Source organism: Anthonomus grandis, chromosome 4 (assembly GCF_022605725.1).
Source record: "Anthonomus grandis grandis chromosome 4, icAntGran1.3, whole genome shotgun sequence".
Lineage (NCBI taxonomy): Eukaryota > Metazoa > Arthropoda > Insecta > Coleoptera > Curculionidae > Anthonomus > Anthonomus grandis.
In genome coordinates this window covers 9,873,473-9,893,269 of record NC_065549.1, presented here as the reverse complement: position 1 = coordinate 9,893,269, position 19,797 = coordinate 9,873,473, and the positions used below count along the sequence as shown (strand labels likewise).

At 31.5% G+C, this 19,797-nt stretch overlaps 1 protein-coding gene across 1 annotated transcript in view; it reads right to left on the bottom strand.

The window, feature by feature from the left end:
- LOC126735304 (SCY1-like protein 2) overlaps positions 1-19,797 on the bottom strand; it is a 185,261-nt gene that overhangs the window by 23,656 nt on the left and 141,808 nt on the right. The window contains exons 10-12 of the mRNA XM_050439254.1: positions 4,849-5,398; positions 4,654-4,790; positions 4,386-4,599 (exon numbers count right to left, since the gene is read on the bottom strand). Coding sequence (XP_050295211.1) covers positions 4,386-4,599; positions 4,654-4,790; positions 4,849-5,398 — 901 coding nt within the window. The remainder of the gene's footprint in view (positions 1-4,385; positions 4,600-4,653; positions 4,791-4,848; positions 5,399-19,797) is intronic.

Below are 19,797 nucleotides of genomic sequence, written 5' to 3'. Positions count from 1 at the left end.
AATCTTTTAACAATGTCAACGCCCCTACAGTTCTGTTTAACTTTTTAGTTAGAAGTAGACTATAGTTTAACTCTGTTGTTTTGTCACCTATATATCAGAGATATGTATATGATTTGGAGAATGTGCAGAGGAAATTTTTAAAGTACCTGGCATTTAAAGAGGAACTAGTTTATCCTCCAAGAGTGTCAGACAGTAGAGAACTAATACAAAGATTAACCATTTAAGGTTTACTTAAGCGCAGACAATTACACTAAATCTGCTTTATGTTTATAGTGGTGTCACTATGTGACCCTCTTTGTTGAGTGGCATTTATTATATTGTTCCAAGGACTTCTGCTAGGCAAATTTTTCTAACTAACTTAATTTAAGCTTGTATGGAGCCAGTAATCAATAAGTTGTAAACCAACTTGATCTGAGTTGGCGTTACTCGAGATTCATTTAATACAATTTACACATACACTATACAATTTAATTATAAAGGGTGTTTTTTTGAGAGGCGGAGAACTTTCATTTGGCAACACTGTTTTTTATGACAGCCGACCTGACAGTTCTGGGTTATTTTTAGATTAGTTTAGTTTGGCAATTCATCATGAACAGACTCACGCCGGAGCAACGTTTCCAAATTGTTCAAATTTATTTTGAAAGACATGGTTCTATTCGAAAAATACATCGGGCATTACGTGAGTTTTATAGTGCTCATAATCGTCCTTCAGAGAGACTAATTCGAGAAACTGTTGATCGTTTTCGCAATACTTTTACTCTAGTCGACAATACGCATCCCGCAAGACGCCGTACAGTGCGCACACAATAAGCGATAGCTGCTGTGCAGCATAGTGTTGATAATGATCCAAATGTGTCAAGTCGTCGTCGTTCTCAACAAGTTAGCTTATGTCCATCCACTTTATGGAAAATTTTGCGCAAAGATCTCGGATTGCGAGCATATAAAATTCAACTTGTCCAAGAGTTGAAACCCCAGAAACATCTTTTGCGCCGTACATTAGCTGAATGGGCAGAAGGAAAGATTGCTGCTGATCCATGATTTCATATGAAAATTTTGTTCAGTGATGAAGCACACTTTTGGTTAAATGGCTATGTAAACAAGCAGAATTGCCAAATTTGGGGGGATGAGAATCCACGAGCTATTAGCGAAAAACCGTTACATCCAGAAAAACTAACCGATTGGTGCGCTTTATGGGCCGGCGGAATCATTGGTCCTTATGTCTTCAGAAATGCTGATGGTCAGAACGTTACAGTAAACGGTGAGCGATACAGAAACATGATAACCAACTTTTTTGTGCCTCAATTGGAAGCCGTTGCAGGCGTTGCAGAAATGTGGTTTCAGCAGGACGGTGCCACGTGCCATACAGCATGTCAAACAATTAATTAACTGCAAGAAATATTCAAGCAACGAATAATTTCAAGAAATGAACCTGTAAACTGGCCAGCTCGTTTGTGCGACTTGACGCCATTAGATTATTTTCTTTGGGGCTATATTAAGTCGCATATCTACGCTGATAAACCCGAAACACTTGAGCACTTGGAAGCCAACATACGACGCGTGATTGCCGAAATACAGCCTGCAGTACTGGAAAGGTGTGTGAAAATTGGACCTCTAAATTACGCCACGTACGCGCCAGCCGTGGGGGTCACATACCCAAACTCATTTTTAAATATTAATGCCAAAAAAAATTCTTTAATATAAAAGCAAATTCGCTCATATCAATAAAATATTTTGTGTTTAATTTCAATTTAAACTTCTCCGCCTCTAAAAAAAACACCCTTTATAACTTATATAATTGTACTGTCAGAGTACTTTGTATTAATAATTATTCTCTATTGATTCGTGTAATATTGTACCAACTCTATTAATTGCTTAATGCTGAGCTCTTTTCTGAATAAATAAATCTTCTTAGCCATCTCTATTTCCCAAATCTCTATCCTGTGTTGAATTTTACGAATGTATTTCTTAATAAGTTCCTTTATAATATATTAAGGGTCCCATATGCAAGGTTCTCTACAAGGTATTTATGGCATATCAATTTTACGGATTCTTGGACGTAAGAATCTGGATTTACTAGACGGGGATATAACAACAGTTTTTCAAATTAAATTTGCGATTATGATCTTCATAACTAGAGTGACAGTCTTTTTCTTTATTTCCGAAATCCTTATTACCTGTCGAATCTCAAGAATCTATTCCTTAAAAACCTTAATAAATTCCTTTACATTAGATCTATAGATTCTACTCTACCAGCAATTATATGGTCTTAAAGGCTAGAGAATCCACACTTTCTTCTGGTCATCAAAATTCAAATCAATTCAATCGAGTTATAATTTTTTAATATTTATTAACTCCCAGTTGAAAGAATTTTTCAATTTTGGGACACTGTTCTTCATTTCTTCGACTTTTGACTAATTACGTAATTTATTTAAATTCATCTATGTAATATTAGGTTAGTTTACTTTAAAAAATAGCTTAGTTAAAAATATTTTTTGACAATTTTTATACTCGTATGTCATAGCCATGTAGATAGAGCAGAACCTGCATCAACTGTGAAGGAGATTCATTGGCTCTTATTTACCTCAAATGTTAAATAGAACTGTAACTTTTGTATGTAATTTTCATTGTAAATACTAAATGTTATTATTATTATTATTATTATTATTATTATTATTATTATTATTTATATTATTATTTATATCATTATTATAATCACAGTAACCTTGTACCTTTAGATAATTATATCTTTTTCAGAAACGCTTATCATCTCTGCTATCTCTATTTGCTAAGTCTCCATTAGCTCTTATAATATTCTCCAAAGAGCCAGAACAATATTATAATAAAATAGTGGAGATCGAAGTTTAATATACGTATATGTTCTCCATATACAGTTTGCCATTACTTAGGTTAGTGAAGTACAAGCACATAGCAGGCTTATATGTTAATGCTATCTTTTTGTCCACATTTTTCTTAAAAAGGTTTGATTTTGCTGAGCTTAATGGTAAGAATTTTTTATAAAGAGTATATCTTAATAAATTCTTTTACACAATATCCAGACATCCTATTCTACATCATATGGTATAATAATTCTAAGGAGTCTTGAACATAAAGAGTCTGGCTTTACTATACGTGGATATAACTAGCAGGAGCCCTAACCAATGGTCTTCAAATAGAGAAACTCACACTTTTTTCTGATCATCAGAATCCATATCAAAGTAAGATTACTTTCATAATTCTTAATTCGAGAAGCTTTTTGATTTAGGAAATAGAGATGGCTAAAAAGTTAGAGGTGTGTGAGAAAGATACGACTACTTAAAGGTGCACTGTATTATGGTTATGAAGACCAAGTGAAAAAACAAAGTCTTGGATATCCCATATGGAGACAGAACAAGAATCAATTACTATTATGAGATTCGAAGTAAGTAGATGTGATACTACTTAATTCACAAGAATACTACTTACCGACACTACTGTGTGAAGTATATGGTAAATGGAAAAGAGGGAATCATTAAAACAAACTGTAGAATACCTAACGGATTCCTATGAATTGTAAGGTAATGGAAATCCACAAGCTTATGGAAAAATTCATGGAATATAAGGTAATTTGAGATGTACATTGCAAATTACATTCCGAATTTTATACAATCTTAGCAAGGTTGTTATGCAAAGAAGGAGCTCAGCGATTAGTGGATAGTACTCGTCGCTTTTCTTGTAAATGGTACGCTCTATCGAATTGAACTAAGAGTACCTTTTTTACGTATAAGACTCTAAAATTTTATAATTTTTAAGCAAAATCACAATAACCTAAAGAGTAAAAGAAAAAGGGATGTTTTACCCTTACCAACCCCCGCATGTGACGCACCTGAATAAAATTTAAAAAATTTGAATTTAGAATCTTATTCACAACGAAATGTTTATGCAGTACACCAATTTTTAAAATTTAATTCTAAAGCGTTTTAAAGTTATAGAGAAAAAATTGTCTTCAAGGGGTCCTATTCAAAGGGGCATAGCTCCCTTAGGAAGCAATTTCGGACCCATATTAATATGAACTTTTTGCCTTATTTTCATACAAGGATTACGCCCCTAAAAGGATGTCGCTTACTTTTGAATCACCCTGTATATTTCCTAAAAAAAAACTCAACTTAATTTTGTACCTAGAGTCTACGAGTTACTACACGAGTAAACTCAATAAAAACTTCTCGTTTTAAAGTTTCCTTTTACAACCATTATAAATGCTAATTTAGGAAAACTACAGAAAATATGTAACATTTTCAATAGAAAACGTAATTTTTCCAGATTCCTAAAATATTTTCAATCAAACTTTTCTTGTGCAGAATATTTCTATTTCCCATTAAAATAAACTGAATTTTATTATTAGAACTCACCAGTGGAATTTTTCCTTTGCATATCTTCGGCACTCGACGTTTTTCTTTGCTCGATCCTCAAATTGGGGATGTTAAAGGGTGGCACATGCATATTATCCGAACTGAACTGATGTCTCAAGGGTCGCATCCTTTCGGGACTCGGTAGGGATAGATTATCCAGCTTAAGCTTGTTTCTTTGATTGCGGTCTATTTGGTCCAGCATATCTTGCAAAACCTACAAAATTTAGGGGTCGTAAGCCAAAATAACTTTAAATATTAATATTCTCACCTCTATAAGTACAGTGAACTGCTCCAAATTCAGTGAAGGATTTACTGTTTGAGGTATGAGGTGAGGCATGACTTTTGTGGCCATCAGATTGATACTCAGGCCATACTTTTTGTCACTTAGCATAAGCCGGTAAATATCTGTAATTATGAAGTTTTTTATTACAAATTATTAATTTTTTTTGAGGAAAATACTTACTGACTACTCGTAAAATAACCATAGGGTCATTCAGTCTGATTTCATGGAGCAACGGCATAATTTCATCAATAATCTGGCTCTTATCCAGCCGGTCCAGGCTTCTCTCAATGCAAGACAATACATTGGACACCAGTTTTAAATCGTTCTGATTGTTCTGGTAAATTATCTTCGTTTTTGGAAGTATGATACTCTTTATGGCATTTTCGTCGAGGTATTCAGAGATATTAGTAACGGCAATTAGGGCGGCATTTTGCACTTGTATGGTCGGACTGTCGAACGCGTTATAAAGCATCGGAAGCACTTCGGTTTTGATTTCTTCTCTCGGGGTCTTTTCCAGAATAATATGGAGGTTTTCCAGGATTGTGACGGCGGCCTGGACAGTCTTCGGTGCGGCAAATATCGGTCTGAAGTTATGCAAGATGAAGGTTTCGTATTCTTCTACTGTTGAGTCTTGGACTATTGCGAGGACTGGCTGGAGAACTGCTGCTAGTACTTCTTGAGAGCACATTTCTTGACGAAGGGAGGGCCAAACATGTTGGTACCAAAGTTTCTACGGAATTAAGTTGTAATTAGTGGTTTTAAACAGTGTCTATGTCTTGAACGTGATTTTAGTTTAACCGCATCCCCTCGGCTTAATCCGCAAGAGAAGTTTATCATCCCTTAAATTTCCGAAGCATTTCTGAAGTCTATTATAAAATCCGAACTATTCGTCGTAGCAAGCAAGTTTCCAGCCAAGAAACCGGAGGGCAACTTTATCTTGAAATTCGGTTTAGCTACGGGATTTTCATAATTTCGCGGTCGGCACTTAGGGTTTATTAACGAGTTAATTTTCAGGATGGAATTCAACCTTCTGTATGGATAGATTGCCGGGAAAATGTACGAAAGATTACTTTTAGGTTATTTAATGCGATTTCATCAATTTTGTGATTTTTCTAGAATGAGGTTTGTTCTAAACACTCACAAGTATAGTTTTTTATAAATAAAGGGTTATTATAAAGAGTATTATAATGTTTTTTTATAAATACAGCCTTAATTTCTCTTTACTATTATTTGTTATTGCATGACGTTTCGTCTTGGATTCGAGACTTCTTCAAATGGCTGTTACGAGAATACAAATAATAAAAATAAAATTTTAGAAAATTACATGCGAACTTAGGATACACACAAACATGTAAACAACAAAAGTTGACCGGAAGTGTAAAACCTTCAGTATAGGTCTTTCCACTTAAAAAATTTACAGAAAAACTAAAAATTAAACTATAGTATCAGTATCGATATCTATCAGTCATGTAATTTGTATGTATTTAAAGAACAAAAACATGATCTTCAAGACATATATTTTTACGTCAAATTCTTAAAACCTACGTTTGGATAAGAAACAACTAGATGACACACGGAACATTTTTTGTGTTTAGGATTGTGAAAATTCTTATTTTAGTCAAATATAGCTTTTTTTTTAACCGATTTACGGCCAAGGATAGAAATAAAACTTAAAATTTTTAAATTATATATTTTAATTATGAAAACACATAACAAAGACACATATGTGAAATCAAAAAAGAAATAAATCTGCTACTTTCTGAAATAAGTGGTGTTGCGTAAACGCATTAACAGCCTATAGTGTTAAGTGATATTGCCGAAAACAGTCAGCGTGTAAATAAATGGTGCAACGCTCACAAATATAAATTGTTTAACTTCTACATACACGACATCTTCTTCGAGAGTCAGTCCTACTGATTACATGTCCAGAGTGATCAACCCTCACTTCACTGGGTGGTTCTAATGGAAGTGGTCTAGACAAAGTTCTTTGTTTTTAATAAGCGTACGGCGATGAATGATTTAAAATTCAGTTGTGATATTTTATTGTGATCCACCGCGTTGTAGAATTTCCAGGAACTGACAAGAGTACTGTCTAATGTATTTTTAAATAGTGGCCACCACCATATCTTACCCATCACACCGATTCTATAATTTGCCACGCCAATATCATGCAAATCTACTCCTCCCATGTATTTGTTATATCTTCAAATTACAGCTGGTTGTGAGATTTACACTTCTTTTTTCGATTTTCTATTATATCTTTTAGCAGAAGTAAGAGGTTCTACATGATGATGGGCACTAATTGCCGTGACAATAGAATTATCGTTCCATTTTACCAATGAAATTTGTGTGGATTCATCAAATTGGTAACCAAAGGACAATGACTGGTTATGTTTTCGCGAATCGTTCCTGTGGCAAAATAGCCTTTGGTTTTCAAAAGAGATAAGAGCTTGTAGGATGAAAAAAAGTTATCAAAAAAGACGTTATGATTTTGCGGATTTTTCACAATTGACAAAAGTTCAACAACTTCAGTCGCACCAAGTCCAATATCACTGTTCTTCTCTGCTGCTCCCGCATAAGGAATGAACTTGTAGAAGTATCCACTTGAAGAACAAATGCACCAAAGTTTGAAACCAAAACGCACAGGCTTGCCTTTTATAAACATCTTACAAGAATGGCGTCCAAAATAAGGAACCATTTGCTCATCAATAGATAAGTTGAATGAAAAAATGCCAAACTGTAAGAATTTTTCATTCATTGCATCAAAGAAAGGGCGGAGTTTTGTGTGAAAATTTTTGTGTGAAAACTTGTCTCCTTTATCCAGATTATTATTATCACTCGAGTGTAGATTTCGCTCTATCGATCTGAACTTATTTCTATTCATGCAGTCTCTGACAATATGCACAGTTTTGTCCTCATCTAAAGACCAATACATATCTATCTGGGGTAAGCTGTAATATCCAGACAAAATTAGGATCCCAAGAAAATTCATCAATTCTTCTCGTGATAGATAAAACTCGTGTCTGTTATTGTCCTGTGCGTATTTTTCTGAAAACTGGATGATCAAATCCATAAGATTCTCATCGACAAATTTAAAAATAATGTCCAACGGTGACAAACCCTCCAATTCGCCCCTAAGTTCTTGAATGTGTTCCTCTTCTTTGGATAGAGGTAAATTCTTGTGTTTGAATGATCCAGATCTCCAAGTCGGGTTGTAACTTTTTTCTAGGATTTTTCGGCGTTTTGTTGCCAAATCTTCTGCGTCAGATTCATCGTAAATCTCGTCTCGAACGGTGTGGATCTCGAAATTTCCCGCTATATCTCCACTCTGGCTATTTTCGATATTTTCCGGGCCCTCTGAAAATTCTTCCTCGTCTGTGAGTTGATCTAACTCGGGTGGAATGTAGACAGCGTCGACTTGTTCTAAAAATCACAAATTATTGTTGTGTGTATAATATTGTATGTATAATTAAAAAAAAGCGAAAAAAAGGTAATAGAAATACTTACCAACTTCATTTTCAAGCTCATTTACAACCTCCTCCAAGGCCAACTCTAACTCCTTTTGCGTAAGAAATTTTCGGATTTTTTTCAACAAGCAACTCTTATTACAAATAACACGCACTCGATTAGATGCAGACTCGTTAAATAAAACATATAAAACATAATAATAAATATAATTTTAGGCCCCAGTTTTCAATTTTATGGTGTAGTTTGGAATGTAATTAGTGTTAAAAAAATACAAAACTTTGAAAATAAAAACATTAAATAGGAGTATATGATTTTTAAAAATGTGCGGCCATATATAAGAAAAAATGCGGCTTTTTAAAAAATTCGTACAAGAAAGCAAATGGTTCAAATTTAATTCTGTCACTTTTGTTCAACCTTGCGTCAATGGTACCAGCCCATGTTTCAGGCAAAAAAAAACACTATTTTTTTGTAAATAAATCATTAGTGCAGTGTTGCGTATACGCATCACTGGCCATAAATGGGTTAAAATAGTCTTTTTTGGTTTTTTAATATTGCTGAGGATAAAACTATAATTTTGCAAGAGATTCTGCTGATCTGTGTGTTTAAAAACATTTTTGTACTTGTTTTTAAACTGCATCATTTGGAAAACATACAGGGTTTTAAAGAACTAATGTTTGATTCTATATTTAGAATATTGGCAAAGGAACAACAAGAAACTCTCGTAAATGTCAAAAACTAAAGATTTTTTGATTAGCGAATTTTCAAATAGCGTTGACACTGTTGGCGTTAGGAACTTTATTAAATTTAAAACATTAAAGAATAAAAGAAAATGTAATATATTTAAACGAAAAAATATAGAAAAGGATAATCGACTTATTCGTAATTCTTTTAATTTGTGCTAATCTTATAAGAGGACTGTTTTTAAAAATACAGGATGTTCGATAAATAGACGAAGATATTTCAATGGGTGATTCTTTGTAGAAAAACATGAGAAAAAGTTTCTATAAACATGGGTCCGGAAATGCACAGTTTTCAAGATACAGGGTGATAATTTTTTTTTTAAATATTATTTTTTTATTAATAATAAAAAAAATATTTCCTCGATTCTTTTGAAATTTGACAGTATTAAGTGTTGTATTAAGAGGCTAATTTAGCCCTAATTAGATTAAAATCATAAGGTCCAGTGGCGGCCCGGGGGACATCTTAGCAAATATTATTGGCAAAAAAATGTATGCCACTGCCTTTTTTATAACTTTAGTATTTGTTGTTTGATTGAGCATTTAAAAATACAACTTTTTTGCCTTCTGTATTTTTTTCGAATCACACTTCGTTTTCGACAAAAAAATAAATACCGTTTTATTGCATGCTACTGGATAAAATTGGTTTATTAATTTTTGATAAAAAAAATCACAGGTGCCTTGGAAACCAAAAAATCATTTCTGCATGGAGGTTTAACATTGACAAGTGTCAGTTTTCCTAGAAAAATAATTAATATTGATAAAAAAATAATATTTAAAAAAAAATTTATCACCCTGTATCTTAAAAACTGTGCATTTCCGGACCCATGTTTATAGAAACTTTTTCTTATATTTTTCTACATGGAATCACCGATTAAAATATCTCCGTCTGTTTTTCGAACACCTTGTATAGACTAAGGGTTTGTCAAAGTATGCCAGAAAAATATCACTTTGTTGCAATACTCTTTTAACTATTAAACTAAGATAAAGATATATAAATGAGAATCCAGTTTTTCACCTATTTCTTATATCATCGATTCGTTTCTTTAATAGTGTTTGGATCTTCTGAAAATAGTGTTTTTCTGGCATGATTAGTCAAATTATACCAGAAAAACATCACTTTGTGCCAATACTCTTCTAATTATTAAACTAAGATAAGGATATATAAATGAGAATCCAGTTTTTCACCCATTTCTTATATCATCGTTTGGTTTCTTTAATAGTGTTTGGATCTTCTGAAAATAGTGTTTTTCTGGCATGATTAGTCAAATTATACCAGAAAAACATCACTTTGTGCCAATACTCTTCTAATTATTAAACTAAGATAAGGATATATAAATGAGAATCCAGTTTTTCACCCATTTCTTATATCATCGTTTGGTTTCTTTAATAGTGTTTGGATCTTCTGAAAATAGTGTTTTTCTGGCATGATTGGTCAAATTATACCAGAAAAACATCACTTTGTGCCAATACTATTCTAATTATTAAAGTAAGATAAAGATATATAAATGAGAATCCAGTTTTTTCACCCTTTTCTTATATTATCGTTTCGTTTCTTTAATAGTGTTTGGATCTTCTGGTAATAGTGTTTTTCTGGCATGGTTTATCAAAATATAACAGAAAAATTTTACTTTGTTCCAATACTCTACTAATTATTAAACTAAGATAAAGATATATAAATGAGAATCCAGTTTTTCCGCCCATTTCTTATAACATCGTTTGGTTTCTTTAATAGTGTTTGGATCTTCTGAAAATAGTGTTTTTCTGGCATGATTAGTCAAATTATACCAGAAAAACATCACTTTGTGCCAATACTCTTCTAATTATTAAACTAAGATAAGGATATATAAATGAGAATCCAGTTTTTCACCCATTTCTTATATCATCGTTTGGTTTCTTTAATAGTGTTTGGATCTTCTGAAAATAGTGTTTTTCTGGCATGATTAGTCAAATTATACCAGAAAAACATCACTTTGTGCCAATACTCTTCTAATTATTAAACTAAGATAAGGATATATAAATGAGAATCCAGTTTTTCACCCATTTCTTATATCATCGTTTGGTTTCTTTAATAGTGTTTGGATCTTCTGAAAATAGTGTTTTTCTGGCATGATTAGTCAAATTATACCAGAAAAACATCACTTTGTGCCAATACTCTTCTAATTATTAAACTAAGATAAGGATATATAAATGAGAATCCAGTTTTTCACCCATTTCTTATATCATCGTTTGGTTTCTTTAATAGTGTTTGGATCTTCTGAAAATAGTGTTTTTCTGGCATGATTGGTCAAATTATACCAGAAAAACATCACTTTGTGCCAATACTATTCTAATTATTAAAGTAAGATAAAGATATATAAATGAGAATCCAGTTTTTTCACCCTTTTCTTATATTATCGTTTCGTTTCTTTAATAGTGTTTGGATCTTCTGGTAATAGTGTTTTTCTGGCATGGTTTATCAAAATATAACAGAAAAATTTTACTTTGTTCCAATACTCTACTAATTATTAAACTAAGATAAAGATATATAAATGAGAATCCAGTTTTTCCGCCCATTTCTTATAACATCGTTTGGTTTCTTTAATAGTGTTTGGATCTTCTGAAAATAGTGTTTTTCTGGCATGATTAGTCAAATTATACCAGAAAAACATCACTTTGTGCCAATACTCTTCTAATTATTAAACTAAGATAAGGATATATAAATGAGAATCCAGTTTTTCACCCATTTCTTATATCATCGTTTGGTTTCTTTAATAGTGTTTGGATCTTCTGAAAATAGTGTTTTTCTGGCATGATTAGTCAAATTATACCAGAAAAACATCACTTTGTGCCAATACTCTTCTAATTATTAAACTAAGATAAGGATATATAAATGAGAATCCAGTTTTTCACCCATTTCTTATATCATCGTTTGGTTTCTTTAATAGTGTTTGGATCTTCTGAAAATAGTGTTTTTCTGGCATGATTGGTCAAATTATACCAGAAAAACATCACTTTGTGCCAATACTATTCTAATTATTAAAGTAAGATAAAGATATATAAATGAGAATCCAGTTTTTTCACCCTTTTCTTATATTATCGTTTCGTTTCTTTAATAGTGTTTGGATCTTCTGGTAATAGTGTTTTTCTGGCATGGTTTATCAAAATATAACAGAAAAATTTCACTTTGTTCCAATACTCTACTAATTATTAAACTAAGATAAAGATATATAAATGAGAATCCAGTTTTTCCGCCCATTTCTTATAACATCGTTTGGTTTCTTTAATAGTGTTTGGATCTTCTGAAAATAGTGTTTTTCTGGCATGATTAGTCAAATTATACCAGAAAAACACCACTTTGTGCCAATACTCTTCTAATTATTAAATTAAGAATGAGATGAGATATGAGAATCCAGTTTTTCACCCATTTCTTATATCATCGTTTCGTTTCTTTAATAGTGTTTGGATCTTCTGAAAATAGTGTTTTTCTGGCATGATTAGTCAAATTATACCAGAAAAACATCACTTTGTGCCAATACTCTTCTAATTATTAAACTAAGATAAGGATATATAAATGAGAATCCAGTTTTTCACCCATTTCTTATATCATCGTTTGGTTTCTTTAATAGTGTTTGGATCTTCTGAAAATAGTGTTTTTCTGGCATGATTAGTCAAATTATACCAGAAAAACATCACTTTGTGCCAATACTCTTCTAATTATTAAACTAAGATAAGGATATATAAATGAGAATCCAGTTTTAAACCCATTTCTTATATCATCGTTTGGTTTCTTTAATAGTGTTTGGATCTTCTGAAAATAGTGTTTTTCTGGCATGATTGGTCAAATTATACCAGAAAAACATCACTTTGTGCCAATACTATTCTAATTATTAAAGTAAGATAAAGATATATAAATGAGAATCCAGTTTTTTCACCCTTTTCTTATATTATCGTTTCGTTTCTTTAATAGTGTTTGGATCTTCTGGTAATAGTGTTTTTCTGGCATGGTTTATCAAAATATAACAGAAAAATTTCACTTTGTTCCAATACTCTACTAATTATTAAACTAAGATAAAGATATATAAATGAGAATCCAGTTTTTCCGCCCATTTCTTATAACATCGTTTGGTTTCTTTAATAGTGTTTGGATCTTCTGAAAATAGTGTTTTTCTGGCATGATTAGTCAAATTATACCAGAAAAACACCACTTTGTGCCAATACTCTTCTAATTATTAAATTAAGAATGAGATGAGATATGAGAATCCAGTTTTTCACCCATTTCTTATATCATCGTTTCGTTTCTTTAATAGTGTTTGGATCTTCTGAAAATAGTGTTTTTCTGGCATGATTAGTCAAATTGTACCAGAAAAACATCACTTTGTGCCAATACTCTTCTAATTATTAAACTAAGATAAGGATATATAAATGAGAATCCAGTTTTTCACCCATTTCTTATATCATCGTTTCGTTTCTTCAATAGGCTTTGGATCTTCTGGAAATAGTGTTTTTCTGGCATGGTTTGTTAAATTATACCAGAAAAACATTACTTTGTTCCAATACTCTTCTAATTATTAAACTAAGATAAAGATATATAAATGAGAATCCAGTTTTTCACCCATTTCTTATATCATCGTTTGGTTTCTTTAATAGTGTTTGGATCGCCTAAAAATAGTGTTTTTCTATCAAAAAAGATTATATCTTATTTATACAAAATTTCTTTTTCTAAAAAATTAAAAGTGATACAACTTGAAAAATGTTAAATATGTTGGCTTTTATTTTTTTCATGGAAGACTATTGGATAGAACAATTATTTAAAACAAAAGTTGTTTGGAATGTCAATGTGCGTCAAATGCAACAACAAAATTATTTTAAAATGTCCAATAGTTTTCCAGAAAATTTGGAATAACCTTTAAACAGTTTTTCCTAATTTTCTTGGAAACAAATGAAAATACTGATCATTTTCTTTTAACATTGGAATCTAAATCAAGCACAGAACAAATCATTTTAAATAACATTTAATCATTTATTACAAACAAAAAAAATTTGAATCATTTTTAAAAAACTGGAAAATCTAACTGGAAAATCTTTGGCTGGAAAATTTGAAAAAAAAATCGTAAAATTCAATTTTTTTTTTACAATCGCCCACGAGGCTGTAATAAAATCTTTTTGAAACTTTTTTGAAAAATGTACCAAAAAAAGTTACCCAACTTCCATTTACCGTTTTAATAATAATTTACGTATATTATTATATTCATTATAATATATATGTAATAATTGTAATTTAGCTTGATCCGGTCGTAAAGTTTTCTAAAAGTCACTTTTTCCTATATGGTATATAAATTACAAGTATTATACGTGACTATTTACTACTCTCTATATAATAATTATAAAAAAAATATATTTTTTAACCTAATAAGTTTCTTAAAAAGAATACAATCCTTAACAGAAGAAAAAATAAGTAAAAAAAAATTACAAAAAAATCTATTAGCAGTAGCTGCCGCAAAATTACTAGAACTCCAGATTTAATTTATAAAAAAAATAGTAATTCTAAAAATTAAATTAAATTAATCTTCTACACCAATATACCATAGTAAGTACTACTTATAACACAGAATCTTAAAACTGTAGATGATCTAACTAAACCAAGTTCGATAGTTCGTTCATCCACTTTTGTATCTTCATATTTATTCAACGCACCAGAAATCTCCTTAATATACTGTTTAATTACATCCAACTCACTTTAAAAATAAACTTTTTACAGCAATTTTAGTTAGACTTAGAATTCTTGATTGCCACTGTTCTTACTTTTATAACAATTTTACTATTAATGTTTTTTTTTTAGAATATTAATTTTTTAGTTTTTTCAAATTTTTCTATAATCTCTTGCAAGCTTGTTTTTTGATTATTTTCAAATTTCAATTGCTATTACTAGTACAGGTTGCTTTCACACTGATTCATTAGTATCAATTTTTCAGATATCCTGTGGCATGGTTTCTTTTGACCCTTTTTCCATAGATTCCACTTTAATATTTTTAATTGAGTAATTAATTTGGGTTAACACTAAGTTTACTTTTTCAGAAAAAGTTCTGCATTCCTTTACTTATCTACTTCCTGATTGAGTAATATTAATAATTTGTTACTATTTATTAATTTTTATTTCCTTATTGGCTCCAATAGAATACATTTTCTAATAACACCAACTTTTTTCAGAGATTTTCTCAATGTTACTTCACCTATCTCTCCTATATCTAAGGTACTGTGTATCATCTTTAATTAAACCAAGAGCTTCACTTATTATTAGCTGTATAGAAACATCATGTTTTACATTTGCTTCATCAACTTCAATATCCTTACATACAAGCAAAATGTAACTAATCTTTTCAACCAAATAAAGCATTTAAATCCAATAAAAATATTCAATGGCTTGACGTTAATTAACATTGGATTTTAATTGTATTAAATCAATTGTCAAAAAAATCATCAATTGTTATAAAAACATATCCTGATATTTTAACGATTTCATGATAAAAATGTTGCGGGTTATTGCTTGTCTTACGGTTATTTTGATAATAGCCTTTTATACGAATTTTCTACATTAATGCTTTTATCGAGATTAGAAATAAATTGGAAATTGATGGGGCATGTTTTGTTTCAAATAAAAAAAAAACATGGAGCCTAAACAAGCTTTTACGTTTGAAACTAAAACGTATTTTTCTTGCATGTTTCATGACAGTGAAAATAGCAGTTTGGGCCGTATAAAAATGACACTTTAATTAAACGACAGACGAAAATTCCGCCCGAATAGGAAATCAATCTGTTTTGGTAAACACCGTTCTATTTTGTATGAAATGAAATGCCGGATCTCATTTTGGAAAGTTAAATAAAGTTAAAACGAGGAGGGTGTTTGCTTGGCGCGGCAATTCAGGATTTTTTACATTCCATTTCGGGTTTAATCTGTTTAAACGTTGTAGTCTATACGCAAATATATATTGATTGGATAGGGTCATTTTGATAAATAAAGTCGGACAGTTTTATTTGTCTCCTGTTTGCTGCAGAGAAACAGTCTGTCAATAGTTTTGATTCAGGAAAAAGGAAATAGAAAAGCTTAATGCAAGAAGTTCAAATTGTTGAACTGGTTTTAAGAAACTATCCTAAGAAATCCATTCGTTTATCTTGTAACCACCACACATCCATATATCCTGTAGTAATCAAATAACAGATGGATTAATGTATCTAACAACTGACTTAAAATCCTTTAATGATTGATTATAAGCGAGGTTTAAGTGATTTTATTAAACATAATTATCTAATTATTTTAGAAGGCTATTTACTGACCATCAAACAGCACTGTAAATATATGTTTTCTAAACGCGCTAACTGAAATATGTAAAGAGTTTAAGTTGATATCAAAAACATTAGTTTTTTTAGAAATATTGTAAGAAAATGACCGTTTAAAGAATTCCGTTGTCTGGGAATTTGAAGTGTTTTTCTTCGAAAATTCAGAAATCAGTACTAAAGGAAATCTTACGATAAAGGTATGGTGGGCAATTTTTTTTTTAATTTTATAATAAAAACATAATCAATGCATCTACCTGACGTTAGACATATGCAGCCACTTTAGTTCAGTCAATTTATGTAATACTTGTGTTACGGTTTTTTTTAGGTTCATTTAAAATTGACTTAACAAAATCAAATTAGTTTGTAAATTTCCCTCGTACCCTAAACTTTCAAAGTATAAAAAATACTATTTAATTTATTTAAAATGTTAAATTTGCTTAAGAGAGATCTGTTTAAGCTAATTAAGCGCTTTTCAATTGATATTTAAGCTTTAAGACTGTTTAAAACAATTTTATTTTAAAAATAAGCCAAAAACTATAATATAATGTTAAATTTCTCGAAGAATCTGGGTCGGATTTTAATAAAATAAAAAGGTATCTTATTAATTTTTATTTGACTTTAGTCAACAATTAATAATAATGCCTAATTTTAAATCAAAATAATTAATTCTTTTATTATTTTTTGTAATGTTTTGATTTCATAGTTGTCAATAATCAACTGAATGCTATTATTATTCATAAGAAAATCTAATACTGATACTACCATATGGTCAGTTATATTTTCTGATATAGAGCCGGATTTTTTTATTATAGAGGTTTGATTAGTTACTATTAGATGTTTAAGATTTGAATTAAAAAGAAAGATATTGATCAACTGCCTAAAATTAAAACAAAATTGAATGAAATTGAAAAATTACTGAATTGCCTTAAGCACAGAATTTGCTGAATATCCAAAAATTACATATTTAATTACCTATGTGGAATTAAAAAAAAAACAAGTTTATAGGGCCTAACTACTTGAAATTGCATCCTAGCTGCCTAAAATAGACAAGCTATACAAGTGTTTTCCAAAAAAATTCTTGAAAAGTGAAAAACCATGATTCTGCTACAGATCAATTTTAGGTGAAAAAAATCTATACGTGTAAGGTCAGTTGGGGCAAGAGCGATTAAGAGGCAAGAGCGATCACTCACCCTAAAAATCAAACCATGTGCAATAGTAAAATTGGATATAAATTAACGATATCCTACAATGTTTGGCAACTAGACCCGCCACGAACCGCGCCGAATTTTTACGTTAGTCGATTCTTGTCTGCGGTGGCGTCCGTTATACTAATGAAACGAGTACATGCGTTTTTTTTTTTAAACAATTTTCGTGCCAATATTTCTTGTGACTATTTGTGCTTGATATAGTTAAAGTAAGTCTTTTGGTGCATCTATTATCATTTGATATTGCTTGTTGTGTTTTCTTATCCAGTTCGCAGAATATAAGTAAGGTCGCACTTGCCTCTGCCAAATTGCACTAAGGGGCAAGTGCGCTTTTGGCTATTGGGGCAAGTGCGTTTAGTAGGCGCACTTGCCCCCTATTTTTTTTTAAAACAAAATTAACAATAACTTAAGTATTGTTCTTCTTTTCAGATAATTAAAAATGGTACGGAATTTCAATAGGAAAAGCACACGGGGTAGTACTTATAGTAAAGAGGACCTGCAGCGGGCAGTGAATGAAATAAAGGCATCTGTTTTAACATATCGCATGGCCAGTAAGGCTTACAAGATACCTGAAACAACATTAAAAGATCATGTTAAAGGGAAAAGAGGCACAAAAAGTTTAAGTTACGGTCGATACACTGATTTAACCCTAGAGGTGGAGAGAAGATTAGCGACAAGTCTTGCTACTATGGAAAAATGGGGGTCTGGACTATCCAGAACCGAGGTATTGAATCTTGTACAGCAGTATGTCAAGGCAAATCATTTAAAAACGCAATTTAAAAATGATAGGCCGGGTTCCGACTGATTTATTAATTTTCGAAAAAAAAAATGGACTTTCCATTTAAAAACCTCAAAGCGTAGAAATCGCAAGAAAAAAATGCGTCGACCCGTTTATTATACACCATTATTTTGATCTTCTACAATCTCATTAGATGAGTTTCAATTAGATACTAAACCACACCAAATATGGAATCTGGACGAGTCAAGTTTTACAACCGATCCCTCCAAAACAAAAGTTGTTGGAAAAATTGGTGTTCCGTCTACAAGAACAACTAGTGGACCAGGTCGTGAAAATACTACCGTTCTTATAGCCTGTAGTGCTTCTGGAGCGAAAGCACCTCCACTGATAATTTTTAAAGGGAAAAGCATTTGGAGTGAGTGGGTGGGATCCCGAGAACTCGAATTTCCAGGAACCTCGTACGCTGCCACAAAAAAAGGCTGGATGGAGACCGATGTTTTTGAAAATTACTTAGAAAAGACGCTTTTTAATGCTTTAGGACCAGAACGACCAGCACTTTTGATTTATGATGACCACTCTACTCACATAACTATTAACATAATCGAAAAGGCTATTGCAGAAAATATAATAATTCTTAAGCTACCTCCACATTCTTCACATTTGCTGCAACCGCTTGATCTATCAGTATTTAGATCCCTTAAAATCACTTGGGATGCTAAGCTAGTAGACTGGCAAAGAAAAAATCCTGGTATGAAGATTCCAAAAAAGGAGTGTTGTCATCTAATAGGGAAAATGTAGGCCGAAGCCAGTGCAGAAATAATAAAAAATGGGTTTAAAAAAGCCGGAATTTCTCCATTTAATAGGGATATTATAGCCGACGAAATTTACGATCCTGAAGCTCTTAAAAGATGGAAGGCTTTAACGATTCAGCCACAAACTCGCAAAATACTTCAAACCTCTTCTGCATCTACTTCCAACCATGAGTCTTTACTTATTATAACGGTACCAGGAGAAATTGAAGAACTGCAAAATGATAAGTCCGATATAAATACTAATATTTCCGCAATTTCTTTTGAGAGTTTATTGCTCGACAATATGAAAAGACCGGTTCAATCATCAGGCGAAAAAAAGAGAAAAAAGAAAGTTTGTCATGGTGCAGAAGTTATAACAAGTGAGCAGGTGTTGGAACGTCTAAAAGACAAAGCAAAAACAAAGACCAGCAGATCAGAACCACCTCAGAAATTGTTCGACGCTGAAGATGAATTTCCACTCTCCAAGTTTATAAGAGTACCTACAAATAAAAACAAAAAAAATAATATTAAGACTTTAAGAAAAAAAAGACGTGCTTTAAGTGATACCTCTTCTGAAGAAGGCCTAAGTGACGTTCCTCTTTTAAGTGAAGATGACTTGGATGACATTGAATCTTCTGAAGATTTTTTACAAAATGATGAAGACTTGCTTACCTTTTCTAAAGCCATTTCTAGTGTAGAAGCTAATGACTTGCTGCTTGTAAAGTTTTTAGGAAAAAAAATTATTAAACATTATGTGGCTCAGGTAATCAAGGTAGAACACGATGAGGTTACCGTTAAATACTTGAGAAAAAGCAATTTTCTTAAGAACAAAACCGTTTCTATCTTTCCTTTAATCGAGGATATTTCAGATG